The sequence below is a fragment of the Ambystoma mexicanum genome, chromosome 5p (genome assembly GCF_040938575.1).
Source record: "Ambystoma mexicanum isolate Mex_15411 chromosome 5p, UKY_AmexF1_1, whole genome shotgun sequence".
NCBI lineage: Eukaryota > Metazoa > Chordata > Amphibia > Caudata > Ambystomatidae > Ambystoma > Ambystoma mexicanum.
Window position 1 is genome coordinate 1,047,611,400 of NC_090930.1, and position 24,167 is coordinate 1,047,635,566.

The 24,167-nt window shown below is 44.7% G+C and overlaps 1 protein-coding gene across 3 annotated transcripts in view; it reads right to left on the reverse strand.

The window, feature by feature from the left end:
- The window catches only part of LOC138481404 (leukocyte elastase inhibitor-like), a 459,314-nt gene that overhangs the window by 205,769 nt on the left and 229,378 nt on the right, over window positions 1-24,167 (reverse strand). For all 3 annotated transcript variants that reach the window (XM_069613538.1, XM_069613539.1, XM_069613540.1), the window contains one exon: window positions 3,325-3,515. In XM_069613538.1, coding sequence (XP_069469639.1) covers window positions 3,325-3,489 — 165 coding nt within the window. In that variant the 5' untranslated portion in view covers window positions 3,490-3,515. The remainder of the gene's footprint in view (window positions 1-3,324; window positions 3,516-24,167) is intronic.

Here is a 24,167-nt window from a genome sequence, read left to right on the forward strand (position 1 = left end):
CGTCTTCTCGTACCTGTCCCTCTTGGTGGGTGTCGTGGAAGGGTTCTTGAGGACAGCCAGCCCTTCGTCCCAGATGTCGTCGAGCAACGGCACAGTGAGGACCGTCTTTCTCTTGGCCTCTCGTGATTGGTAAAGAAAACCTTCCTTTTTCTGTTCCTCAGGGCAGTGCTGGAAGAGCTCAGATGCCCTGGCTATCATGGCGTGAAAAGAGCCAATTTCGTCAGACGGAGAGGCCCGAGGGGGGGGTGATGACAGGATGTCTGTTGTGTCATCGCCGCTGTCGTCGTCCGTCCCCGTCGCCGTATCCGTCGCCGTATCCGTCGCCGTATCCGTCGCCGTATCCTCCCGGGGGTCCGGCGAGGGGATGAGGGGTCCACAGGCCTCACGGGCACGAAGGGCAGAGCGGGGTGGACTCTCCTCCGCTTGTTCAGAGGGCTTCCCGACGGGCCTGGTTCTGGATCTTCCGTCGGGGTCCGTGGTAACCTCGTCCTTATCTCAGTACAAAAGGATTGGATCTCCAACAAAATGGCCGCCGAGCTATCCTGGGGCTCGGGTAATGGCTGCGACGGACAGGATGGCTGCTCCACTGGGCCCTCGTCATCGCCATCGTCGCTATCTTCGATCACATCAGCGGGAACCTCCTCCTGGGATCGAACCTTCTCGAAGCACTTGTTGAGGCCTATGAACCTCTCGTTGAGGCCTTTCATGGTCTCCACCAGATCCTCCTCGGAGGCTGAATCCGAGTCCGTAATGACCACCGCACCCCCCCTCTTTTTTCGCTGGGGTCTTGACGGGGGTCTTAACGATGGTCTGGAAAGAGGATTCCCTCTGCGGCGGCAGGGAAACTCTGGGCCCCGAGGCCACCTCCACTGGCGTAGCCTCTGCTGGCTTTGCCAGGGCCGCTGCGACAACCTCGATAGAGGCCTTTGCCGAGTGGATCAAGGCCCTCACCACCTTAGGTGCGTCCTGGGCCTTTGCTTTGGGGGGAGGGTCATCACCTCGCTCTCCCTCGGCTCCCTTCGAGATCAACCGGGCCTCTCCAGAAGCTTACCCGGGTTCTCGGACTTCCTCTTCCCCGAACCAGAGCACTGACTCGTAGTTGATTGTGCCAGGGAAGTCGCGCCGTGCCTGGCAGCCGAGGAGCACGACCTTTCGGCGCTCCCGGTGCCGGCGGACTTGCGGTGCTTTGCCTTCTGTTGGGCCCCCGTCGCCGGGGCCCCCTCACAGGACTTAGAAGACCGCTCAGACTTTTTCTTTGCCTTCTCACCTGCTGTGCCCTTCTCCAGCCAGGTGGCGAGGCGGGAACGACGATCTTGCTTGGTCCATTCCGACAGGTTCTTGCAGAACACACAGTCCTTCTCCACGTGCATCTTGTCCTCATGAAGGCAGTAGAGACATCTAGAATGCTCGTCTTCCTTGAAAACATTTTACAGTCCGCATCCTGGGCAACTCCTGAACAGCTTGGATCCGGGCGTCGAGCTATCCTTGTCCTGGGCCATGTCCGGAATCTTCCAAGAAGCGTAACTCAACGAAAACTTCACTCTTGAGGGGCGTAGAAGAATTCTGAAACGGGTCCCCATTATCGGAAGTAGAAACGGTGGAGCTTGAGGCTCGAATAACCGAAAAAAAATGAGAAATTTCTCCTGAAACAGCGTGAAAATGCAGTAAAAGCTCAAGAGCTAAAACACGAGGACTCCCGACACTTGAACGTGCAGTAAAAATCTGAGGATGGCTGCCAGGGGAGGGCCTTAGGTAGAGGGCAGTCATTGGCTGGGGGCAGTATGACCCAGAGATCAGTGACAGATCAGAAACTAAACTGATACTGATTTTTTCTTTACCGAGGATTCCTGGCCTGACGACAGGGAATATTCATGAGCATGTGAATCCATGCCAGACCCCATGCTGGAGAATCAAAGAAGGACGCACCCCACTAGGGAATGAGACGAGGAGATGAATTGCAAGTTGAACAAAGTTTATATAGATCAAAGTGTGCATGCAGAGAACTCTGCTTCCCCGAGAGCGCTGTGCCAAATATTACAGGAACAGTACATTATAAGTTCTGGAAACGTCACTATTGACGTTCCCGTATAGGTGCATGATATTACAGCAGGATTCTTGGAATACATGGATACATTATATGAACATATGGGTCGGCTACATGATTGGCTGGTGGCATGGAGGTTCAGCAGGCAGCACGTGGATTAGCTGGGCTCCTCTCGGCGGGGTGAAGGTCAGGCGCACAAGATGCAACATTTCTAACTCTCTATCTTAGCCTAATAGGGACTAAAGACATGAGGCAAATGACCATCATAAAAAGTTGTAATTTTAAGGGGATGCCATAAAGTACGTTTGACAAATATATGGTTTGGTGGCCCTTTACACCGCAGGGTTCATAAAACACAGTGCCTCGACCCAGATGCCTGCCTTTGGCTTTTTTATGTGCTTGATGCCCTATGATACGGATTGGCATGTGTCGTTTCTACCGAGGATATATGGTGTGAGGGGATTAGGACTGTGGTGGGTACTCGCCATGGTCACTGTAAGAGTTTAGATGAGTATCTGTATCAATGAGGTAGAGGGTCAGGGGCTCTGTAAGCTGTAACATTAAAGGTGGGGGTCAAGGGTGCCCAAGCAGGTTTGTGGAGACGGATGAGCCCGCAGGCCAGGGATTGCTCCGGTCACACACAGGGCAGTGAGCTCATAGGAAGAGAGACAGATACTAAATACTTACAACAATAAATGGCTAAGCTTCCGTGAGAAATGGGTTTGTGCAGAGCTGCCAGGAGGTGGAGGGGGGGAGGCTGGGCTTGGTGTGCGCAGCGCTGGACAGAGGGAGAGATGGCTTTTAGAGATCATTGTGTGGCCTATGAAAAGATGGCGCTTAGGGTGGCACAAAATGGATTCTGTATGTCTCACTTTATGGCTGTTTACCGTCTTTTTGTGGTTAACTTTAAGTCCAAATTATAAGAAAGAACAAACACAGGGACGTCTCCCGCCATTGAGTAAACATAAGATCCATTTTGCCCTGGAATGTCTGGGGGGCCAGAAAGACCTCTCCTCCCCAACATTACACAGCAATTTAATCATTATATTTAAATATGTTCTGCAATTACTGTAATATATTGCTTTTCTCCAGAATTATTGTAGCATGACATTTTCGTTAATTTTGTATGTGTGCAACTGCTGCAAGACTTACTTCAAATAAAGCAAAAAGAAGAGGATGAATAGTGAGTTGTTGCATGATAGGCTTGAGGTGTTGTCAAGTGGAACTTGCATGCAATCAGCCAAAGAATATGGAGTATGTCCAGTTCCTTTCACACCTACCTTCCCCATTTGGGCTGCAGTGTTGCCTCTGGTGCCCTGGTAAACCATTCCCAGTGCGGAGGATATGCTCCACGGCGAGAAAAAGATGTTATTACTGTTGCCTTTAGCCACCGCTTGGAAGAGCTTGATGCAGAAGCCATTGTTTGCGGCGCTGAGCTGTTCCATTTTGATTATCTGCAGACTCCAAAAACCTAGAAGTGAAAAGAAAAATATCAAACGATCGAATTACTAAAGGCTGAAGTTTGTAAGCAGTTTGAAGGCAGGATGGACAGGCCGAAAAACAACTTGCCAAGAATACTGATTGAGACACAATTCCAGGTTATTTAATTAGAACTGAGTAAGGTGTGCACAGGTAATTCATTCTAGAGTTATATGCCCCTTGTCCCCCTGCAGAGCCTTAGTCTTAATGTACCTTGTATTCCATATGCATTGCAGGTAGCAAAATATGGATTCAATTAGCAGGAGCTTTGGGCAGCTCTTGGTTATTTGGCATCTCACAGTCAGCAGGAGCTACCTCTCTACCTCTGGGCAACAAGTATCTATTAAATTGCACGCAGCAAATGGACCTCCCATGTGAGATACAAACAATACCTTTTTTGCATTATTCATAGCCCATTATGCTTTAAATGTCTTCCAAATGTGTCCTAATGCTCGTTTATGCACATTCCCAAACACACAGATAAAACATCACAAAGGGTACTTTTTTAATGGCACTTGTTGACCAAGGGAGCCAAATGGAGCTCTTTGTTGTTGTTTGTGTCAAGCTAACTAGGCTCTCCTATGCTATAACCAGGAGCTAAATAATTCGAACCCTGCATTGAATGGACGGAGCAACTTCCCTTCACAGGCAGTATCCTTGGTCTGTTGAGCCATCTCCACCATAATTTGTGAAGTGATTCCAGGACCGGTCACATAGCGAGGCAATTATATGCAACAACCTTCGACAACATATTAAGTGGGCACCACATTGACTCTACAAACCGCATATCTGGACAAAGTAGGGCCGCGCAAAAATAACCTTTGGCGTCATAAATCATTGCACAGGTTTGTATGTTTGCTTAACTTTACTTTAAATATTAAATATTAAAATATGGCAGACATTTTGACTCTCCAAGGAAATTCAACGCACATTAAATAAAGTTGAAGGATGAGTGAGCTTGACCGAGCTATAAACTGTTGGTATTAATGCCAAAATGCATTTCCAAATGTGCACACCTTGGTAAACAAACTACATGAACTACATGATGATAAGTGTGATGGAGGTATCAAACGACACAACACAATACAAATACTGAGAAATAAAGACATTCATGACTTTTTTATGTTGCCGTAGATCCTGTTTAGTCCCGATCCAGAAGGCCTCACCAAAACTAATTTTATTTGATGATGCCCCATTTAAATTAAAACCTGTCAGCTAACAACAGAAATGTATTAAAAATATACCTGTACAATAATATGAGACTATTGTATGGTATGAGGACATAAGGAGACACAGGTGTGAATCCAGGTAATACAGGCAAAAGAAAATGCTAGTAATTAGTTTTTTTCCCCAATTTTATATATGGCATGGGGTACCCTCTAATATACCTTATAAAGATATTTCAAGCTATTGAGGGGTTTCTCCTCACTTCCAACGTTATGCTAATGACACACAACTGTCCTTCAAGCTTCCTCTGCTACTTCCTCTTCTCCCTCTCTCATTCCTGACTCCCTGACTGCTATTCATGCATGGTGCACGGCTAACAATCTCTGTCTTAATGCCAGTAATATTGAGATCCTTCTCACAGGGACCCCTGCTACCTGCTTCCCAGCTACTCTCTGGCCACCCTCCTTGGGTCCTCACCCCTTACCATCCCATGAGGCTAAAAACCTTGGTGTCATCTTTGACTCCTCTCTCTCCTTCTCCTCTCACATCACGGACCTTGCCAAGAAAGCTCACTTTCAACTCACTTTCTGTAACTAAGCTCATGCAAGTAACAGCGCCTCAATGCCCCTGGGCTGCTTGCGCGCTATACAAATTTAAATAAATAAATAAACTTCACCTCCTCAGAGGCATTCTCCCCTTCCTCACCTTTCCCCAGAAACTCAATGTCTCCAGAGCCCTGGTTCTCTCTAGGCTGGACTACTGCAACAGCATTTTCCTCAATCTGCCTTTTTCCTCCCTTTGTCCCCTTCAACTAATCCATAACAGGGCTGCAAGACTTATCCTTCTCCTCAAGCCAGGGGACTGCATCTCTCCAGCCCTAAAATCTCTCCACTGGCTCCTTGTGGCTGCAAGGATCAGATTCAAGACCCTCTGCATCCTTCACAAGGCTTTCTGGGGCCTGGGGCCCCTCTACATCCAACTCTCTATCCCTAAATACCTCACAGCTCGAGTCCTTTGGTCCTCCAATTCCAAGTATGTCATTTGCATGATACATGCATGATACATGGTCCGACCCTAGGTGGGCACTTCATATTGAAGGGAGAGTCGAGCCAAAACAACCACAGACTATCGGTCTTTCTACCATTTCTGGTAATAACCATCTCATCATGGATCAATCCAGTGATGAATTAGAACTTAACCTGAAACAAACCCTTATTTGCCCCATACGATGATCCAAAATAGAACATCAGCTCAGACTCACGGGGCAGTCTATGGGTGTATCACACATGCACCTCCAAGTCTGCCCCGATGTTGCTTTATCTGTTAGAGATCAGAACAGCTCTTTAGAGCAAAAGTATGGCATTAGTTTAATCAGCTGCAATGTTGCCAGCATTTCTAATAAACTCAGTGATCCAGAATGGGCAGCATGGTTAAAAGAGCATAACCTAATTTGCATGCAAGAAACATGGTTGGTTGATGAGAGTTGTTTACTGAAATATTTTGATGATTTTTATGTATTCTCGATTGCTGCAAGACATTTAGGGCTAGGTCGGCCGAGTGCGGGTATTGCTACCCTAATTCCTAAGAGCTTATGTTATAAAGCAGAGCGACACGCACCTGGGAATCTGTTCAAAATTGGTGGTATGCTTAGCAAGGTTTTATTGCAGGATCAAAATCTGAGCTCCCCGGGATTGGGTGACCTTAACGCCAAACAAGGGGTAAAGGAAGAACTTGACAATGATCAAGCTGTTCTGGCAAAAATGTGTGGCAAATGGGGCGCAGCCCCGTCCTCCCAAAACAAGATGCCAGAGGACGCCTGATCAAAGATTTTATGAAACATGCCTGGCTGGTGGAGTTAAATGGAAGATGCCCTGGAGACAGCCCGCTGAGACACATGTTTAGTTCAGGGTTGCATTCTTCAGTGATAGATTACGGGCTGATATATTATTTTGCATATAAAAATATTTTTGATTTTAGGGTGGTTAATCACACGCAGAGTGACCATAACCCTTTAGTTGCTAAGTTGGAGATTCTAATTGATGGGCCTTGATGAAACGACTGTAGAGAATCAGTTCAAACCAATTCCAACTTTAACCAAGAGTTGGATAGAAACAGTTTTAAATAGCCTAAATATTGGCCTTTCAAAATCAGCTATTCTCAACCTCAATGTGAAAGACCTTAAAGCAATTGACAATTTTGAACTCCTAATACAGGAAATAGCGAAGCATCTTGGCTAAAGGCAAATCAAAACAGTGTATATCCGATCCAGAAGGAGAGTGGATGCCCCATGGTTCGATTCCGAGTGCAGGAAGGCAAAATGGAGATTGTGCAAAGAATCTAGGACCGGGGTTCTCCTTGCGAGAGAACTCCATGTTTTAAAACTGGGTTATCAAGGCTTATGCAAAAAGAAAAAAGTGGAAAACATAGAAAACCAATGGGAGCACTTGGACCAAATGATACGAGAAAATAACATACAGGGTTTATGGAGGCTGGTGACTAAAGGGACAACATTGAGGGATAACAAGGAAGCTAACATAATTAAGCCTGACTTATGGTGCTTGGAGTTCTCAGGTATTTTATTTAGCTCATCAGAGGCTGGGATACCTAGGATGGGGCTGCGAGTTCCTGCCGTTGATTGTGTACAATTTGTAGAAGAATAGGTTATTGCCTCATTGGTGGCTGCAAATGGGGAAAAAGCTCCCGGTCTGGATGGTATTAAGGTTGAGGTTATCAAGAGGCTCTCTGCATGTTGGGCCCCTACGTTGACTGCGATAGCGCATTCTCAGTTACTTTCTGTGTCCCGGAAAAAAAGCTTAATCATACTGATTTTCAAAAAAGTATCAAGTAGCGATTTCCACTGTTATCGGCCTATTCTTTGCTTGATAGAACGAGCAAAATGTTCTTAAAATGTATATTGATAAGATTAGAAAAATGTGCACAGATTAATAAAATGCTGCCCGAAAGCCAGGCAGGGTTCAGAAAAGGATATACTACATTGGATCACTTTTTCCAGTTGAACACGATCATTGAAAAATGTACTATTAGGTTGGGATGTCTTTACGTTGCTTTCCTGGATTTATCGAAAGCTTTTGGCTCTCTGGATAGGGCAATTCTGTGGAAAAGATTAGATAGGTTTGGGGTTCCTGCAGGTTTACTTAAATTAATCCAAAGCTTATACACAGATACATGTGCGTTTGTAAGATGCCTAGGCTCTGCAACCTACTCTTGAGAGTACACTACTAACAAAGGGGTCAGACAAGAATGCCCCTTGGCCCCATTATTGTTTATTTTATTTATATCAGACTTTGACCCATATAATTCATTAGCAAGGACTAACCTCACAGCTATAAATGGGAAAGAATATGGGGCATTAATGTACGCTGATGATACGGCTCTGCTTGACCTAACAGACAGGGGTCTTCAGAAGTCTTTAAACTATACAGCCAAGTTTGAGCTTGAGTTGAACAAAAGAAGTTTGTATGGGCAATAAATAAAGTAAATATTGCAGTGGTCAAGACTTACAATTATTTAGGAATTCTGTTCCAACAGAGTGGCTCCTGGTCCAACCATATTAAAAGGACGCTAAAACAAGCTCTAACGGGGCTTAGAGGGGTTGACTCGTTTCTACTATAAGTATGGAGGCAAGAGATTGGATAAATGCTTAAGGGTCGTGGAAATCAAGATACACACATCCATATTGTATGGGTGTGAAATATGGGGCGAAATATGGGGCCAACTGTACAAGGCTGGATGTGGTGCAGAATTAATTTTTAAGAGGTATAGTGGGGATTGGCCCTAGTGCACCAGGGGACGGTCTACGAGCAAAACTTGGCGTTAATAGCAGGGGTGTTGATAGGTCTGGAAAAGATCAGGGGCTAAGCCAATGACGGGACTGGCGGGACTCGGGGGTAGGTAGCATTTTGGTTGCAGCACCTGAGCTTCTACCCAGGGCTGCAACCAAAAGACCCGGGGCTATAGCCCCCTCAGCGTGCCCCCCTAGAAACGCCTCTGGTTAATAGTATAGCAGTTCTAGCGGAACAGAGGTTTTTGGAATTTCATCTTAAGACTAACACATTTTATACCCCAAACTCATTTAGGCAAAATGTAGCTCAGGAAATGCACTCATCGCCTGCCAAAATATAAATATACATGGTACATTTTTGGAAATAGTTTGATCAATAAATGGGGCATCAGTCCTAATCAAATTAACTGCCTAACCAAATTGAAGAACGACCTTAGGGACAAGGCTATCTGACTCGAACATGCGTATGATGAACCGCTTACACTCTCTCTCATCGATGTAATTTTATGTCGCCTTGAGACAGAGTATCTATCAGAGAGGTGCTGTAAACTCCTTGAAATCCCCAGAGCTTAGAAAAATAATGCTAATGGTCCAATTGAATATTTTACCATTGACAGCTAGAATGTCTTGACTGGGTGGCCGCAAAGAATGTTCCTGTGAGATGGGCAACGAGGAGAATATAGTCCACTTTTATTAATATGACCCCTCCTTACCCTTAGAAGACAATGGCCCTCATTAGGACTCCGGCGCTAAACCATGATGCTATTAGCACCATGGTCCATACCGGAGTCCGCCATGGAGAAAGGGGGAATTACCACCCCATTCCAAGGTTGGCGGAGCGGTAATTCCCCCTTTCTCCATGGCCCTTCCCCATCCCCATTTTTGCCCCATAGGGCTCAATGGGAATGGGGAAGGCGGCAATTACGGTACCGCAAATTGCGGTACCGTAATTGTCATCAAGGTCCCTTTGCGGGTCCCTACTTTAACGGCTGGTCCAGACCAGCCGTTAAGGTCGGGAGCCGCAAAGGGACCTCGTAGTAAGGCGTTAAGGGGTTAACGGCGCCGCAGCCTTTTACGGCGCCGTTAACCCTTTAACACTGGGGTCGTAATGACCCCCAATGTTTTAAAAATTACTTTGTAAAGTTTGGTATTCGGGATATTATGAAATCGATGTCTCTATTAATTAATTGGAATGATTTGATTTTAATATCTGATGTATGTATTTTTGTAAAAAAGGACTCAAACATATGGCAGACCATTTTTAAAATAAGGTCAATGGGCCTCATTACGAGTTTGACGGTAGCCGTGCCCTTTTTAAGGGCACGGCTACCGCCAAACTCGCTACCGGCCCCGGCACCCACGAATGGGCCATTACTGGCCTAGCACGAGTTGAATGGGCCGGTAATTGCCCATTCGCAGGTGCCGGTATGGCTGGTCTCCCGATCCCCATTCTGCACCATAGGGCAGAATGGGGGTCGGGAGCATGGTTGCACCGGCACCGTTTATAACGGTGCCGGTGCAATCACGAGTTCTGCTCGCGGGTGCCGGTCTGCACGCTAGGTCAGACCTCCGGCACCGGCAAGCAGAACTCGTAATGTTGCGAAGAGGTAACAACGGCGCCAGTAGCACTACCAGCGCCGTTGTTGCCTTTACACAACACTCGTAATGAGGCCCAATGGTTTTAAATTAATTAATATCTATATGCAATGTTGTGCTGTTTAATGATTGTTAATGGCTAACGCCAAATACATATTTACTACTACCAATTCTCTGCATAACAGACGTTTCTCCAAGCAGAGAGTGGAGGGGATAGATCTCTCTCTCTCAATCTTCGGCCGATGCCGCCCTCTGGAATGGCCTCCCTGCCCCTCTCAGACATGAGCTGGATCTCCTTATGTTCCGCTGTGACTGGTGGCATGGTCCCTTAAGAATCTTACAGGGTACCAGGCCCCCCTGACCAGTCTTACCAGCAACCCCTCATACCAGCACCCAGCGCCCTCCCGGGCACCCCTCCCTGACTAGCCTGAGGGTTGGGCACCCCTCCTGAGTTGAGTTCTCGCACTTAGATGGTGGTCCTTGCCACCGGCATCCCCTGGCACTTACCCCTCTGCCTGGGCTCTCCTCAGCACTTGGCTGACCTCTGGACCCTTCGCCCCTTCACCCCTTCACCCCCTAACCCCCTTGTATGTCGCCTCTCCTCAGTGGTCGAAGTGTACGAAAAGAAGTAGTGGAATTATGTTCCCTGCTGGCCTGCACCCACTACCAACAAACCCCATCACCACGCCACGACACAAAGACAATACAAACTCCCAAACACATGAACCTTCTTTTTAAGGGAACTTTCAGTGTAGTGCATTGAAAGTGCAAGTTTCAACTTCTTCCTGCTTTTTTATTTTAAAATGAAACCCTTCCAGAACGATTTCTTTTTAAAATAAAAGTATAGGAGCTATAAAACTTAATTAAAAAAAGTAGAGGAGCACCGCTCCCAACCGCTCCCGCTCACTTCGACCACTGCCTCTCCTGACCTTCATTCACCCCCACTAACCTCCCCCCCCTGCATTTTTGTTACTGCACGTGCACGATCCCAAAGTCACAAGGCCTAGTAGGACCATTATTGTTCATTATCTCCCTTGTCCCCTCCACCTTTTTTGACTTGTGGTGCCTGGAAACACCTCTTGCTGTATAGGCGCCTTATAAATGTTCAATAAATAAATGAATAAAGCCAAAGGCTCAGTTCCTTTATAAGGTCCCAGAACTACAGGGTAACAATATCCTTTTAAGACAAGAATGGGGGTATTCTATTCCTAGGGATGGGCGAACCGGCTCACAAGAGAAACAAGCCTACATGATGGGGGTTTGACTCAGCCTAAAAGATTCCAAACATTCAGAGCTGTAACTCGAAAAAGTTTGAAACTTTAGAACCAGAATTCGAGCCTTGGATACAAGTGTTTGATGGTGTTCCGACTCAGCTCAAATACAGCTCTTGGGTAATATTGAATGGCAGGATATTGAACCAGAATCCTGGAATTCAGTATTTACGGTGGCCAGGAAAATGATACAATAGGGACAAAAAAATGAGCGCCAATAAAAAATGTAAAAAAACACAGAGGTTGCTTTTTATTCCTGTGCATTAATCTCAGAAATGTGGTGTTCACCTTGGCCACAAATGTGACTTGCACATTTCAACGGGGCTGTGCAGCAGCGCAAATGATGCGCTGGCCAGCACCCTTCCATACATTAGTGTCGGGACAGCAGTCCAGACGCTAATGTATGCCAGGCTCCCAGCGTACACATGAGTGCTGAGAGTGCATTACACAATGGGTGGATTAATCAGTTTAATACCATGTATTTAACATCATTTTGTGGTTTATAGTAAGTGATAACGTGCCAATAAATTATTGCTTCCCTGTGTTAAACTCCAACAGTGCAGAAAATATAAAAAAATAAATAAAAAAAATAAATAAAAAAAGTGCTGAAAATAAACATACTACAATAAACGGTTGCTCATCAGTTATTAGAACTTGAGGAGTAGGTGCCAGCCAATTAGGAGCTTCAGAACACAGGCTGACATTACTGGTGAAAGCCTGCTCTCCTGTGGCTAGCGCCCTGCCCCTTGAGCCCATACCTCTCAACCATTTGTCTCACAAAGGCGGGTGAAATCACCTGATTTTGTTTTTGGCGGGTGAGACGCCCATTGGAATGAATGGGCGTGCAGGAGGCTTGGCGGGTGAGTCAGCCCTTTGCAAGGCGGGTGACACCCGCCAAAAGCGGGTGAGTTGAGAGCTATGTGAGCCTCTTCCTCTAAGTCATGCCACGCTGCCCTGTAGCCTTTTCATACCAGCTGCCTGCACTGCCTGCCCCCACTCTACCCACAGACACCTCCATACCTGATCCCTCAGGTCGAGGCTGCCTCCTCCATCATTACCCTTATTTTCCAGATCTGCCTTCCGTATCATAAAAATAAAAAAGCGGATACACTCTGAGACCGTCTTTTGTTTCTATTACACCAGCTTGCCCTCCACCCACACGTTTGCCGAGGGTGTATTTAAAAAAAGAATGTTATCACAATTAGTGCCCCAGGTGTTAACTCGGGTGCTCATAACAATAAAAATCCTCTTATGGGTGCTTGAGTCCCTCCCTTAGCCCAGGCCTGTAGCTTGGGCCCGGGGCAGTTGCCGACCAATGAAACTAGCAGGAGAGGGAGATACTGCTTAAATGGCTGTTAAGAGTCACAGAAAGGTATTTTAAAAGAAAAGAATCTGAAAAGCTAGTCATGGCTGCAATTAAATTCTTCCTTGAGAGCTAGCTGCTTCTTGGTGCTGGCTCAATCAGCAGACATTTTGACATCACAACTCAACTGTAATCATGTTTTGCCATTACCATAGGGATGCCCTTTTCTTTTTATAGGTAAGTAGTGGTGTCCCTACGAGACTGAAATATATGGAATAGCATACCCCGTACTGGAGTTTATGAGGATATTGCAAGTCACAGAGGAGTTCTCTGATCAAATAGAGGAACGGAGCCAAGGTCATGTTCCTTTATAAGGTAACAGAACTTTGCAGTGACTTCCAATATCCTTTTTACGTACAGTATGGGGTCATTTGTTTCTTACAATACATGTCCACAAACCGATAAGCCATTAATACTCAGTCTCTTGAATATTCAAATAAAGGAGTCAGAGAAGGGTATTTTAAAAGAAAGGAATTTTAAAAGCTAGTCATAGCTTTAATTAGCACCCAGGTTGGGGGAGGGCAACCAATCAGGTTGCTTGGATCACAGGCTGAATCTACTGATCTAAGCCTGTGTTCCGAGGATGGCTTTTTCACATGCCTGCCATCTTCTCTCCATCCTCCCTTCCTTTCCCTTATTATTTTTAACCCCCTCTCCCCTAGTCCCTATCACTGCTGCTACCTTTGCTCCGATGTTCCAGCTGGTCGCCATGGACATGGAAGAGGGGCTTCTGATCCGTGGCGGCCATCTTTAGTGAGTATTTTGTTTGAATGAACAGGACACTTCCAGGCGGCTGTTCATTCAAACAAAATACATTGCTCTTAGTACCATGGGTTACTAAGGATTTTTATTGTTATTGTTTTGATTAGATTGGCAACCCGAGGTGCTGATAACCACGAGCTGGAACGGGTGATAATGGCACTGGGGACCCTCATTTAAGCCCCGAGTGTAAAGGATACAAATGCATTGCAATTTGCCATTATTATAAAGGCTAATAATGTCCAAGATATATTGTCATATTAAATCAGAAATGGGGGCTCTGTCAACACTTTGCCTAAAACACCCTTCTTACCTGTTATTGCATATAGGCTAATACATATTGACGTGTCCCCAAGAGCTACAAAAACATAAAAGCAAAACTACTTTTTCTAAAGCAAAAACATTAGTCTCTTGTTTAAATGAATGGAAGCCAAAATAAATCCAACAAATCAATTGCCTTGTGTCCTGGTGTCGCATAATTGCAGAATTGGGGGATCATGGGGATCGGGAAGCACGGGGAAGAAACCCTGAATGGGGGCTTACTGTCAAGCCCACAGTATATTCGAAATTCAAAATCAACCGCCACCCAGCCATTCTCTCTGCACAATCCGAATCCTGCCCCTGTCCGTGGGATTTGGTGGTCTGACTGTGATCACTGGCAGCCCAACACAACACTCAAATGTGTCTGCAGGTTCTGGGGCACAGGGTTCTGTTCAGGGACCATTCATAATTACCAGATCTCCATAAGCACAAGTTGGTGTGATTGGGGATTTCAGAGCATAATAAAGGAAGCAGCTCAATTTCACTTGGTGGCTTTGTTATGCTGTAAGAGCAGCAGTATACAGAGCAAGCTCACAACCTATGTTTTAGAGAAGTGTTGGTGGACTGTGGAGGCGTTTAGAGTTTTTTTTGCCCGTCTATTAAAGAAATCGTGTTTTCTACCCTTATGTACTACCTGCTATTTCTGTGCGACTACGTCCCCTTTACTTTGTTACCCATACTTTCCATCATAAGCGGGTGTTTAAGCGTGTTATAAATACGCAACTAAGACAAAAAAAACCACAATTACGCAACTAAGAAAAAAACAAACAATCTCTGTAACAGCGCCTCGATGCCTGCGGGCTGTGTGAGCGCTTTATAACGGTTAAATAAAAAAAATAAAAAAAAAATAAAAAAATAAAGCATTAAAAACAAAACGCACATTTTTTCTCCGCTTTCCCCCAACCCTTTTCTCTGTGTGTCAACAAAAAGTTAACAAAAGCAAAAAAGGTGTTTTCTCTGTTGTAATCCTAATCACATTTCACCATGTGTTTGTTCAAACACACGGGCAAATGCGACTAGGATTGGAAAAACATTTCTATTCCAGATTTTGGGTGAAACCTAAAAAACTATCCCAATTTGTTTTAGAACCAGACAATCATTCCTGTGTTTTATTCGCCTTACCTTGTGTGTGAAAGAACCCTGTGTGCATTTATGTGCATTCATGTATTTGCCCTTGTCAGTCACTTGTCTTTGTTGTTTTAGTTTAGGCTTAGTCCTTCCTAAGGAAGGCCTATAATAGAACTCCTGAAGCACCGCAGGGATTTGCATTTGGAGGAAAGTGAGATAGAGGAGGAAGATGAGTTTCAATACTCAAAGCATGAGGGTGTTCATTGCTGAGATCCCAGAGAAGAATAACGTGCCTCCTGTGGTTGAGGGCACTCTAGGCCCCTGACACCGACAGGCACAGTCGGTGTTGCCCGAGATGGGGCAATCATTGGGGACATCTCAGGAAGTGGAGAGGAGGCCCAGCTGAGATTGGAGGGTTTGACACAGTCACAGGGTGAAGTGAGGAGGGGAGGGCTGGCAATGGCGGGGTTTCCATCACCATGGGGCAGGAGACGGTGGGGGAAGAGAGAAAGCCTTCGGAGGGGGGTCACGCAGGGAGTCCTCCCGGCAGAGGTGGTTGAAGGAACTGGACTTGACAGCGCCAGCTGACTTAACGCAAGAGGGCATTTTAGCTGAAAGTACACTAGAGTGTGTGCTGGGTAACGACTTAATCCGCTTTGCAGTTGGAAGAGGGTGCAGCAGAGGCGTGGGGTTGCCCGGAGATGGAAGTGAAGAGGGTGCAGCCACCACCACTGTGAACACTGCAGCTTGTTGGAGATGAGCAGCAGTAGGAGGGAATTGAACACCACAACAGTGGAGTTTGCTGTGAAAAGGCACATGCTTCGGCACCATTCTACCCTCGTGTAGGTGGCCCATTGGGCGAGAGAGTGGAACAAGAGCAGGTGGTGTGACTGTCCTTGGAGCCAGAGGTATAGTTCCCAAATATTGCAAGAGTCGCTGTCGAATTGTGTGAGTGTACCAATGGGTTTCAGAAGTTGCTTAGTTCCACCACTTTCTGCAGAGTTGAAAAGGGAGTTAAAATGGTTGATAAAGGACCTAATTGAGACCAGAATCAAATGAATGGCCACATGTTTGAGCTTCAACCTTCAAAGCAGGAGCTGCAAGCAGACAATCTCCCCTCCAAAGGCTTTACGAATGGTGAAGTAAATACCAGGCCCTGTAACCCACACGGAGGGAAGAGGTCTAGGGTACTTGAATGGATTGGCAAGGGGAAGGAGAAATGCCAGTCATGCAAGGTGGTCACTGGTGGTCTCCCCTCCCCTAATAGTAAGATCGCACACTGATTTACAAGCACTGAATATAATGTCCTTCTTCTTACAAGTTCCAATAAGACTTCTTCTCAAGCAACAACTTGAGCAGACGCTGAATGTACTTCCTTTCCTAAAAATAATTATCTGTTTTTTATATGCAACTTCGCAGCCAACACCTATTTTGTCTGGCCACATAAGGATGGGGCACTGAGTTACAGCCACAACTATAATATCCTACTGGCTTCAAAGACATGTATGACGATTTCTCTGCAATTAGTGTTTTCTCTCAACACAAAGAATGCAACGCATTCAGTTAATTCCCTAAACATAGTCACCTAACACCAAAATATTCTACTTTTTCGACACAAGCAACAATGACTTTAAGAAGCCATGAAAGTAAGGAGCTCTCAGTTATAGCCACTGAATGCATTCTTCTGCAATTCTGAGATGTTCTGCTTCCCACTGTAACAAAACATTGTGCGTGCATTTATATCATGCAATGTGGCTACTGGTATAGCCTATCCTATCTGCACTATTTTACTTCAACTGAGTTTTTTTTCTACCTCGCCATCCATAAAAGCATATTTAAATGTCATACTATCACTCAACTTAGTTCTATTAATTTTCTCCCCCTCCTCATCTGAAGCCCATTCCCTCAATATCCATAGCAACTTCAGGCATTCACCCATGCCTAACAAAACCAATCCTAAATCGAAGAATGCCTGCCCTATTTATATTATTTCAGCCCAAACCACACAAAACAGTTTGTCCGAATCACTGATAATGTTTGGGGAAAACTATATTCCTAAAAAATGGCCAATACTCTGGAGTCCCGGGGTGTAGCCAAATAGCCTCACCCAGGCTTCTGAGAATCTGGTTTGATGCACTTCACTTAAATCAGGAAGAGATTTATTTCACAACAAAATGGAGGAATCTGCTCTGAATGTATGATTTCTATCAGAATTAGCTTACCCTCCCCCGATGCTACGAGGGAATGTCTTAAAGTAGGTTTGTGAGTGAAAAGGGATGTTTTTCAAAACAACTGAAACCCAGTAAGTGGACTATTCCCAGGAGGCCAAGCCCACATTAACAGAGATGGAGAGAGAACCAACTCCAGTTCCACAATAGAATGGCCATTGGTCCCCTTAAGAAATAGATTTTTACATCTGCGGGCGCAGGGAAGTAATCGTGTAGGCCTTGCTAACGGTTTGCAGTTTGCGAGGCCCGCAAATCCGGATCCGCAGACCTTAACTGGATCTGTGGACCCAGAGCCAAATCCATGGATCTGTGAAAACTCCTAAAACAGAAGAAAAAAAAACATTTGGGGCTTTCCCCAGCCGTGGAGAGGGGTTTTAATGTAATGGAAACTCAGGACACGCTTTTAGAGTCCAACACTTACCTCCAATATACAGCACAGGAAGCTGTGGGCAGCAAGCAGGTGGGTGAGGTAAGGTAGTTCTGTAAAATCCAAAATGGCTGCCCTGCCTCATAACTGTCCCAGCAAGCCCAACCCTAGTGAGCCATAAAAGGGAAGTGGCAAGATCCAATCCCAGAAGACTCCACAACTGCAAAAGAGCTGTATCCGCTTAATTTGGAGGCCAACCCAGGGGTGGGGCTAGCCCATTATAAAGATAACTCTTAACCCTATCAGGGTAGAGGTGGTTGGAGTGGAAGGAGAAAGGAGCGTTTGGAGCTGGAGGAAGGAGTCTGTAGCAGGACCGAGAAAGAAGTTTGAAGAGCATAATGAAGTAAAATAGGTGGAGAAGCATAGTAGAGGAGAGACCAGGAAAGGAGTATGACGAAGGGAAATACCAGGAGAGGAGATGGAGGTACAGGATGTGGGGTTTAACCTACAAGAGGTTGGTGGGAGGAGAAGCTGAGAGGGAAGTTAACTCAGAGACAGTCCTATCAGAAGAGGTTGGTGAAGACGAAGTGAGAGAGGACATTACATTACAGCAGAGCAAGGAAAAGGAAGTTAAGGAGGAGGTCTTATCAGTGGAGGTTTTATCCGAAGATATATGTGGCGATGGGCAGTGTGGAGAAACTCAACTCCCATCTTTATTCTCTGGCCCTCTTGCATCCAGGGATCGGACCCAGTCCAAGAATATTACCTGGATCTAAGGACTAGAACACAGATGATAATGATTTGTTATTTATATAACGCTTTCACAAAAGCGCTGCACATAGAACATACAATTATCACCTAACTGTAGTTAGTACTCATTTTTCAACCTCAGAAGGATGAAAGGCTAAGCCGGTCTTACCCGGATTCAAACCTGCAGCCTGCAGATCACACATACATCGCAGCAGTGATCGCTCAACGCGCTGAGCAATCTTACCGGCTTATATCTTGAGATAGAGACATTCAGGACTGGCGGGGTCTTGGCGAGAAGTATGTTGCAGGATCTCCAAAACCTGGGGACTTCAGTAATCCTGAGAAGAGCCCTGGAAAACTATTTAATTGAACGATTCTCAAACCTTCTTTTGAGCTATAATTTAATTCTGGCATAGAAGCTTTTTTAGGACACATCATTACCATTGTCACATTGGACTATTCTGTTATTGCCTGCCTACTCAAGATTAGAAGGCCTCTGCTTATTTATTCATCCCCTCTTTTGTAGTTATTCTGTACACAATTGTTCAGCTTTAGCCACATGCCAGGTGCGTCTGAACCTTTGATCTTGACCCCCAAACTGACAGAGTAAAAGAACACTGTATCAAATATGAACTGACCATTAAAATTACAAATTGGTAATTTGACTTGCATTGCTTGGAGATGATTGATATTGCAAAGGCACATGCTCACTTGATTACATGTAAAATAATTGCTCTCTGGGTGCATGTTTTGACCAGAGACAAGCGACTCTTGTGTTTTTCCCAATTTTATGCCCACTTCTTAGGTTCTCAAGAATAAAAGCTAAGACCGTTGGACAATACCTCCAGAAAGGGTATCATAGATATTCTGTCCATCATGCCCAAAGGCATTGCCAACCAATGTATACTACAGCATGATGAGTGTGTTACTTCCAGTACTGTAGTTTTGGCTCTGGTTTACAAAGGGAGTGGTGGCGGTAAGAATGCTGGAATCTAGCTCGGAGACGATTTTCTACAGGGCGTGTCTTCAGAAAGAACAGCATGTGAAACGTTGGGTGTGTTCCTTTTGTACAGTCCAGAGGAAGGAGAACAGCTTTACACGTGTACCTTTTAAAAGAATGTACTCAATAAAACTGCTAGAATAATAGTGCAGGAAATAGATAACAACTATTCATACACAAAATAGCTATAGAGGTCGTCCACACCAGACATTGAATCAGAGCCCGCAAAATGTACCAGAGACAGTTGATGTACATTTAGCTTGTTGCAAACGCTATTTCTGGCAAAATGGGAAAGCCATACTTAAAATGTGGCCTAGCCTCATTAGATCGCCTGGAGTATGGCAATATTATTACAGAGTTTCTCTCGTTGAGCAGTATTGCCCGTGCCTGCACTGCAAATTGTAGGTCTTCAAAATGGCTGCCAGTTAATTTAATGTGTTGCTGACCTAGATGAGTGTTGTTTGCCCTCGCCACTAGATTGAGTACTTACAGATGGATATTTAGAGGGATATTGTCCTGTGACCGTTATTGGATATTTTCGAGTAATCAAAACATTAACTGATTGCTCTATAGGAAGGGTGATTAGCATATGGAGATTGTTCTTGACCTCCTCTCCGCCAATTAGAATATTTAGGCAGAAGTCAATAACTACTGGTATTGACTTCAATCTGAACAATCTGTCTTCAGAAGGAGACAGGGAAACAACAATACATTTTGCAGCCAGGATTTTCTGATAAGACTTTTATTTTGCTGCAACATGCTAATTGACAAATGAAAGAGAATGCTAAAACATTGGAAAATGCTTTCAATTTCTTAAATCAAAATTGTTAGCTTTTTTTATGACACCTAATGCATGCTCATGTTAAACCTCTTATTCCAATTCAACCAAGAAGCAATTAAAATGCTTAACCAATGAAAACTAACAAGCTCTTTGAATACTACAAAATAAAACCACATTTAATTTACTAACTCAGTTTTTCTATTTACTCACACATAAAGCAAGATGTAATACTTCACCACCAAAACTCCAAACATGTATTACTACTACCACCACCATGTGCTAATTGCCTTATAGACCTCGTGCGGGGTCATTATCGGTTGGGAAAATGATCCTTCCCCAATGTATGGCCCAAGGCCAAGTCCATAAGGCTATTAAAGTTGCACAAGTTCCCTAGAAAATAGTGTGATGAATTCAATATGATAAAGTACAACCTTCTTTTTCAGCAGCTCACTAACAACCCATTTACTATTCAACACACCTTGACATACAGCCCAAAGGAAAAAGGGCTTTCAAATTGTCTTCTTGGTACTAAAACATTTCCTGACATCCCATATCTTCAGAAAAAGTACAGAGGACAACAAAATCATACATATGCAAGCCTCTATATCTTTCCTATACAGTAATATTTTACTTTTTGTATTACTTGAAAATACCCAATACGGGACGCATGACAATATCCCTCTAGATATCCATATATAAGCAGACTTACTTACGTATTACTTAATCTGAGCTGAACTTTTACCACTTATTGGACAAGACTCATATGCACTTACAAGTCCTGAGTGACATTTTGTGCAAATAATGCATTTATCAGCAGCACTTGTATGTGGACTGCCAATATCCTTTCCCTGGAATACACTTTGTTTACAGTGTGCATGTCCACTGGCTGGCAGAACTGTCATAACGGTTCCTGGCTGCTTGACAACTTGAAGTGAGTCTGAATGTTAATTACTTGAACGCTTCCGTGAGTGTCACTCCACTTCCTACTGAAAATTTCCCATGGATGCTCCGCTGTGTAAACAATATGCCTGGCTCTGGCACTTGCACATTGAATGGTTCTTCTGAAAAAGAAGGTGTTTTATATTTATTTATTTAATTTTATTTATACATTTGTGGGAGCGCACTGGGCCCATGGCCATCAAGGCGCTAGTGACATGTTTCTGGTTGGTGTACAAAAAACATGGTAAAGTCAGGTACTTAGACAGGGGTCAGGCCTTGAGAGAAGAGCAGTGTCTTGAGGTTTCTGCGGAAAGTCCAACAAGGTTGCTCTGACCGTCGTGTAAAGGGTAGTGAGTTCCATGACTTACTGGCCATGACAGGGAAACTCGACCCTCCCGCTCTACAAGCGGGTGAGAGAGCTTGGACCGGGTGGGTCTCATTGATTGGGCTTTTTGGAGCTTTTCAGATAGATAGATGGGGGCCGCTTTGAGAGGCATTCTTGAGTGATCGACAGGGTTTTCAACAAAATGTATTCTCGAGTTGGAAGCCAGTGAGCATTTCTTCTGGCCTCAGAAATGTGTTCTCGTCTTTGGTTGTTGGAGGCAGCTCAAAGTGCATTGTGTTGAATGAGCTGCAGTTTCTTAATATTGCGAGCAGATGTGCCCGCAAAGAGGGCATTACAATAGTCCAGCCTCAATCCGATGAGCTCTCCGGCTATGGCGAGGTAGCTGTCAGTGGAGAGAAAGGGTCTGCAGGCGTTATATACTCCAATGTATGGCTGTGCCATAGCATCTGAAGCAACAACATTATCTGTAATCTATTCTGGATGAATAAATACACTTACCTGCATTTGCGATAATCTCTGAATTATACTCATCCAACTTCATCCACTGCCCACTACAAATATGCGCCACAGTGGCCAAGATGCCTAATTTCTTTACCTTTGATCCAGTCAGTAGTATAAGGAATACTGTACCTGCACGGTTTAGCGTTTAGCCAGTGTTCTCATATGAAACATCTTCACACTTCAAAATGGCACACAGTGGCCATTGCATGCCCCAAAATATGGTTACCGAGCCCATAGATTCCCTAGGAATCTCATTCTTCCTCATTACACTTATGATGGCCAACAGGAATGAATGCTCAGAGGGGGTTCTCATTGTAGGCCCATCCAACCAGGGAGTTTCACATTTCTGGAACAGAATTGTGCGAGTCTCCCTATAAGTACTATGCCTGGAGATTTGCCTGAGGCATTACAAATGCTGTTTCCATGTTAGCAGAACAAAGAAAAACATATGCAACTGTTTGTGCACATGCATGAGGTCTGTGGGTCTGTAGAACGCAGACAACTAAACCTGGAACTTGCAGGCACGAACACTCTTCAACAAGCTTCCTAGTTGTAATGGGTTGCTCCTCATTACCTCTTTGGATTCAGTTTTCTAGTTATTGCTGTCATTGCCCCATTTCCTGGGCTTTCTACCCCATTATCTTTTTGACAGCTATTACATCGTTTACTGACCTCGATCTTCCTTCTGGATTGCTCCCACCACCCTTTTTTGTTCTGGTTTTCTTATCACAATTACCGACCTTTACTTGTTAAACAACATAAACTTGAAGATCGGAAGCTGTTTTTGTATTCCCTTTGTCACCTTCTGTCCTCCTGCCATCAGAGGTTTGTGGTCTTTCATGTTCTTGCAATCAGTGGTTTTGTTGACTTCCATCTTCCATCCCCTTTTTATCGGGGCTCTTGTGAACTCCCTTCTCCATCTGTTGTCTTTCAGGAAAGCCACATATTCTTCATGTCTGATTGGGTCTCCTTATTCTTCTCTTCATGTGCAGACCTGGATACCCTTCTATACTCCCTTGTGTCAACCAGCAGGCATAGCATCGCCATCCTCTCCCTTGTGTTATCTGAAGGGCCGGGCTTATCATCTGGTACTTGGCTTTACAAATGTTGACTATATATTGTTTTTGTATTGCACATACTAATCTTTTGTGGACTTCTTACCACACAGCTCTAGCGTGACTTCTGCAATACGTCATCCCCACATTTTCCTCATCACTTATCAATCAATTACTGGAGTTTGGTGAGGCCTGTGATAGCTATCCTCATGAACACCCTAAAGCTGATCCTGACAAGCCCAAGCATCTATCGGTTATATGTGATACATACGACCAGAAGAATTAGGCTCACTCTCCTGTAAGTCTCATAATCTTCCCAGTATACTCTTCTGGACACCCAGACCAGCAAAGAGTGGATCTGACTGTGACAACGCATTTGTTCAAATTCACTAGTGACCAGGTGAGGGCGGGGTTGTTTGTTGCTTTTCTCCCATCAATGCTCTCTGATGGGTGGTGGAAAACATTGCCCATGCACACTATATTCATCACATGTCATTCACTTCTCCCCTGCTCTCAGCAATGCCTTCTGGTGTGCGGTAAACCACAATGGTACACCACCTATTGGTCCACAAAAAACCACCAAGTGTATACTACTTGCATTCTTCCAGGTCTACCAACAACTTCAGTTGAGGGGACTTACCAAAGGTGAATACTACATTGTTTTATTTAACTTGTTTTTTTTAATAGTATTTGTAGACTAAAGTTAGTCTTGTTGTGGTGGTATTCCAGAGTATTGCTTTTATGAAGACCATTCAACTCACTCAGAAAATAAAACGAATACTTGTGTTCTAGCCTTTTAGTCTTCATTTAGTATTGCATAGTACATTACCACTACAGATCACTCCTGAGGGTTCCATGTGTTAATATCCCCGGAAGAATATCACCATACAAAAATATTGCCATATTTTTGTGGCGATATTAAGCCATGGAACCTGCGGGGGGCCCCCCTGCAACTCCCATAACTTTTGTAATGGAGCAGGGGACACCCCTGCAACCCTGGTCCTAATTGCCCCATGAATTATCCCCACTGATAATATCAGAAATGTGGGTCAGCAGATAACTAAAAGTGTATTTTATCAATGACTGAAAGAAGCAGCCCTGTACTTTCAGTGCGTAAGCAAAGTGGACCCTGATCAGTAAAACACACTGTATTTCAAAGAATCAAGGCCAATGTTAGAAAATTCAATATGTGGGTTCCTTTCAGCCAAGGACAAATGGTTGGTCTCTGGGTAAAATTCACAAAGGACTCCCCACAAAAGCCTGGCTTCCATCCCAACTGTTTACAACTGCAATAAAAGGTTGCTTAAGGGGGTCGAAAACCAGGTTTACT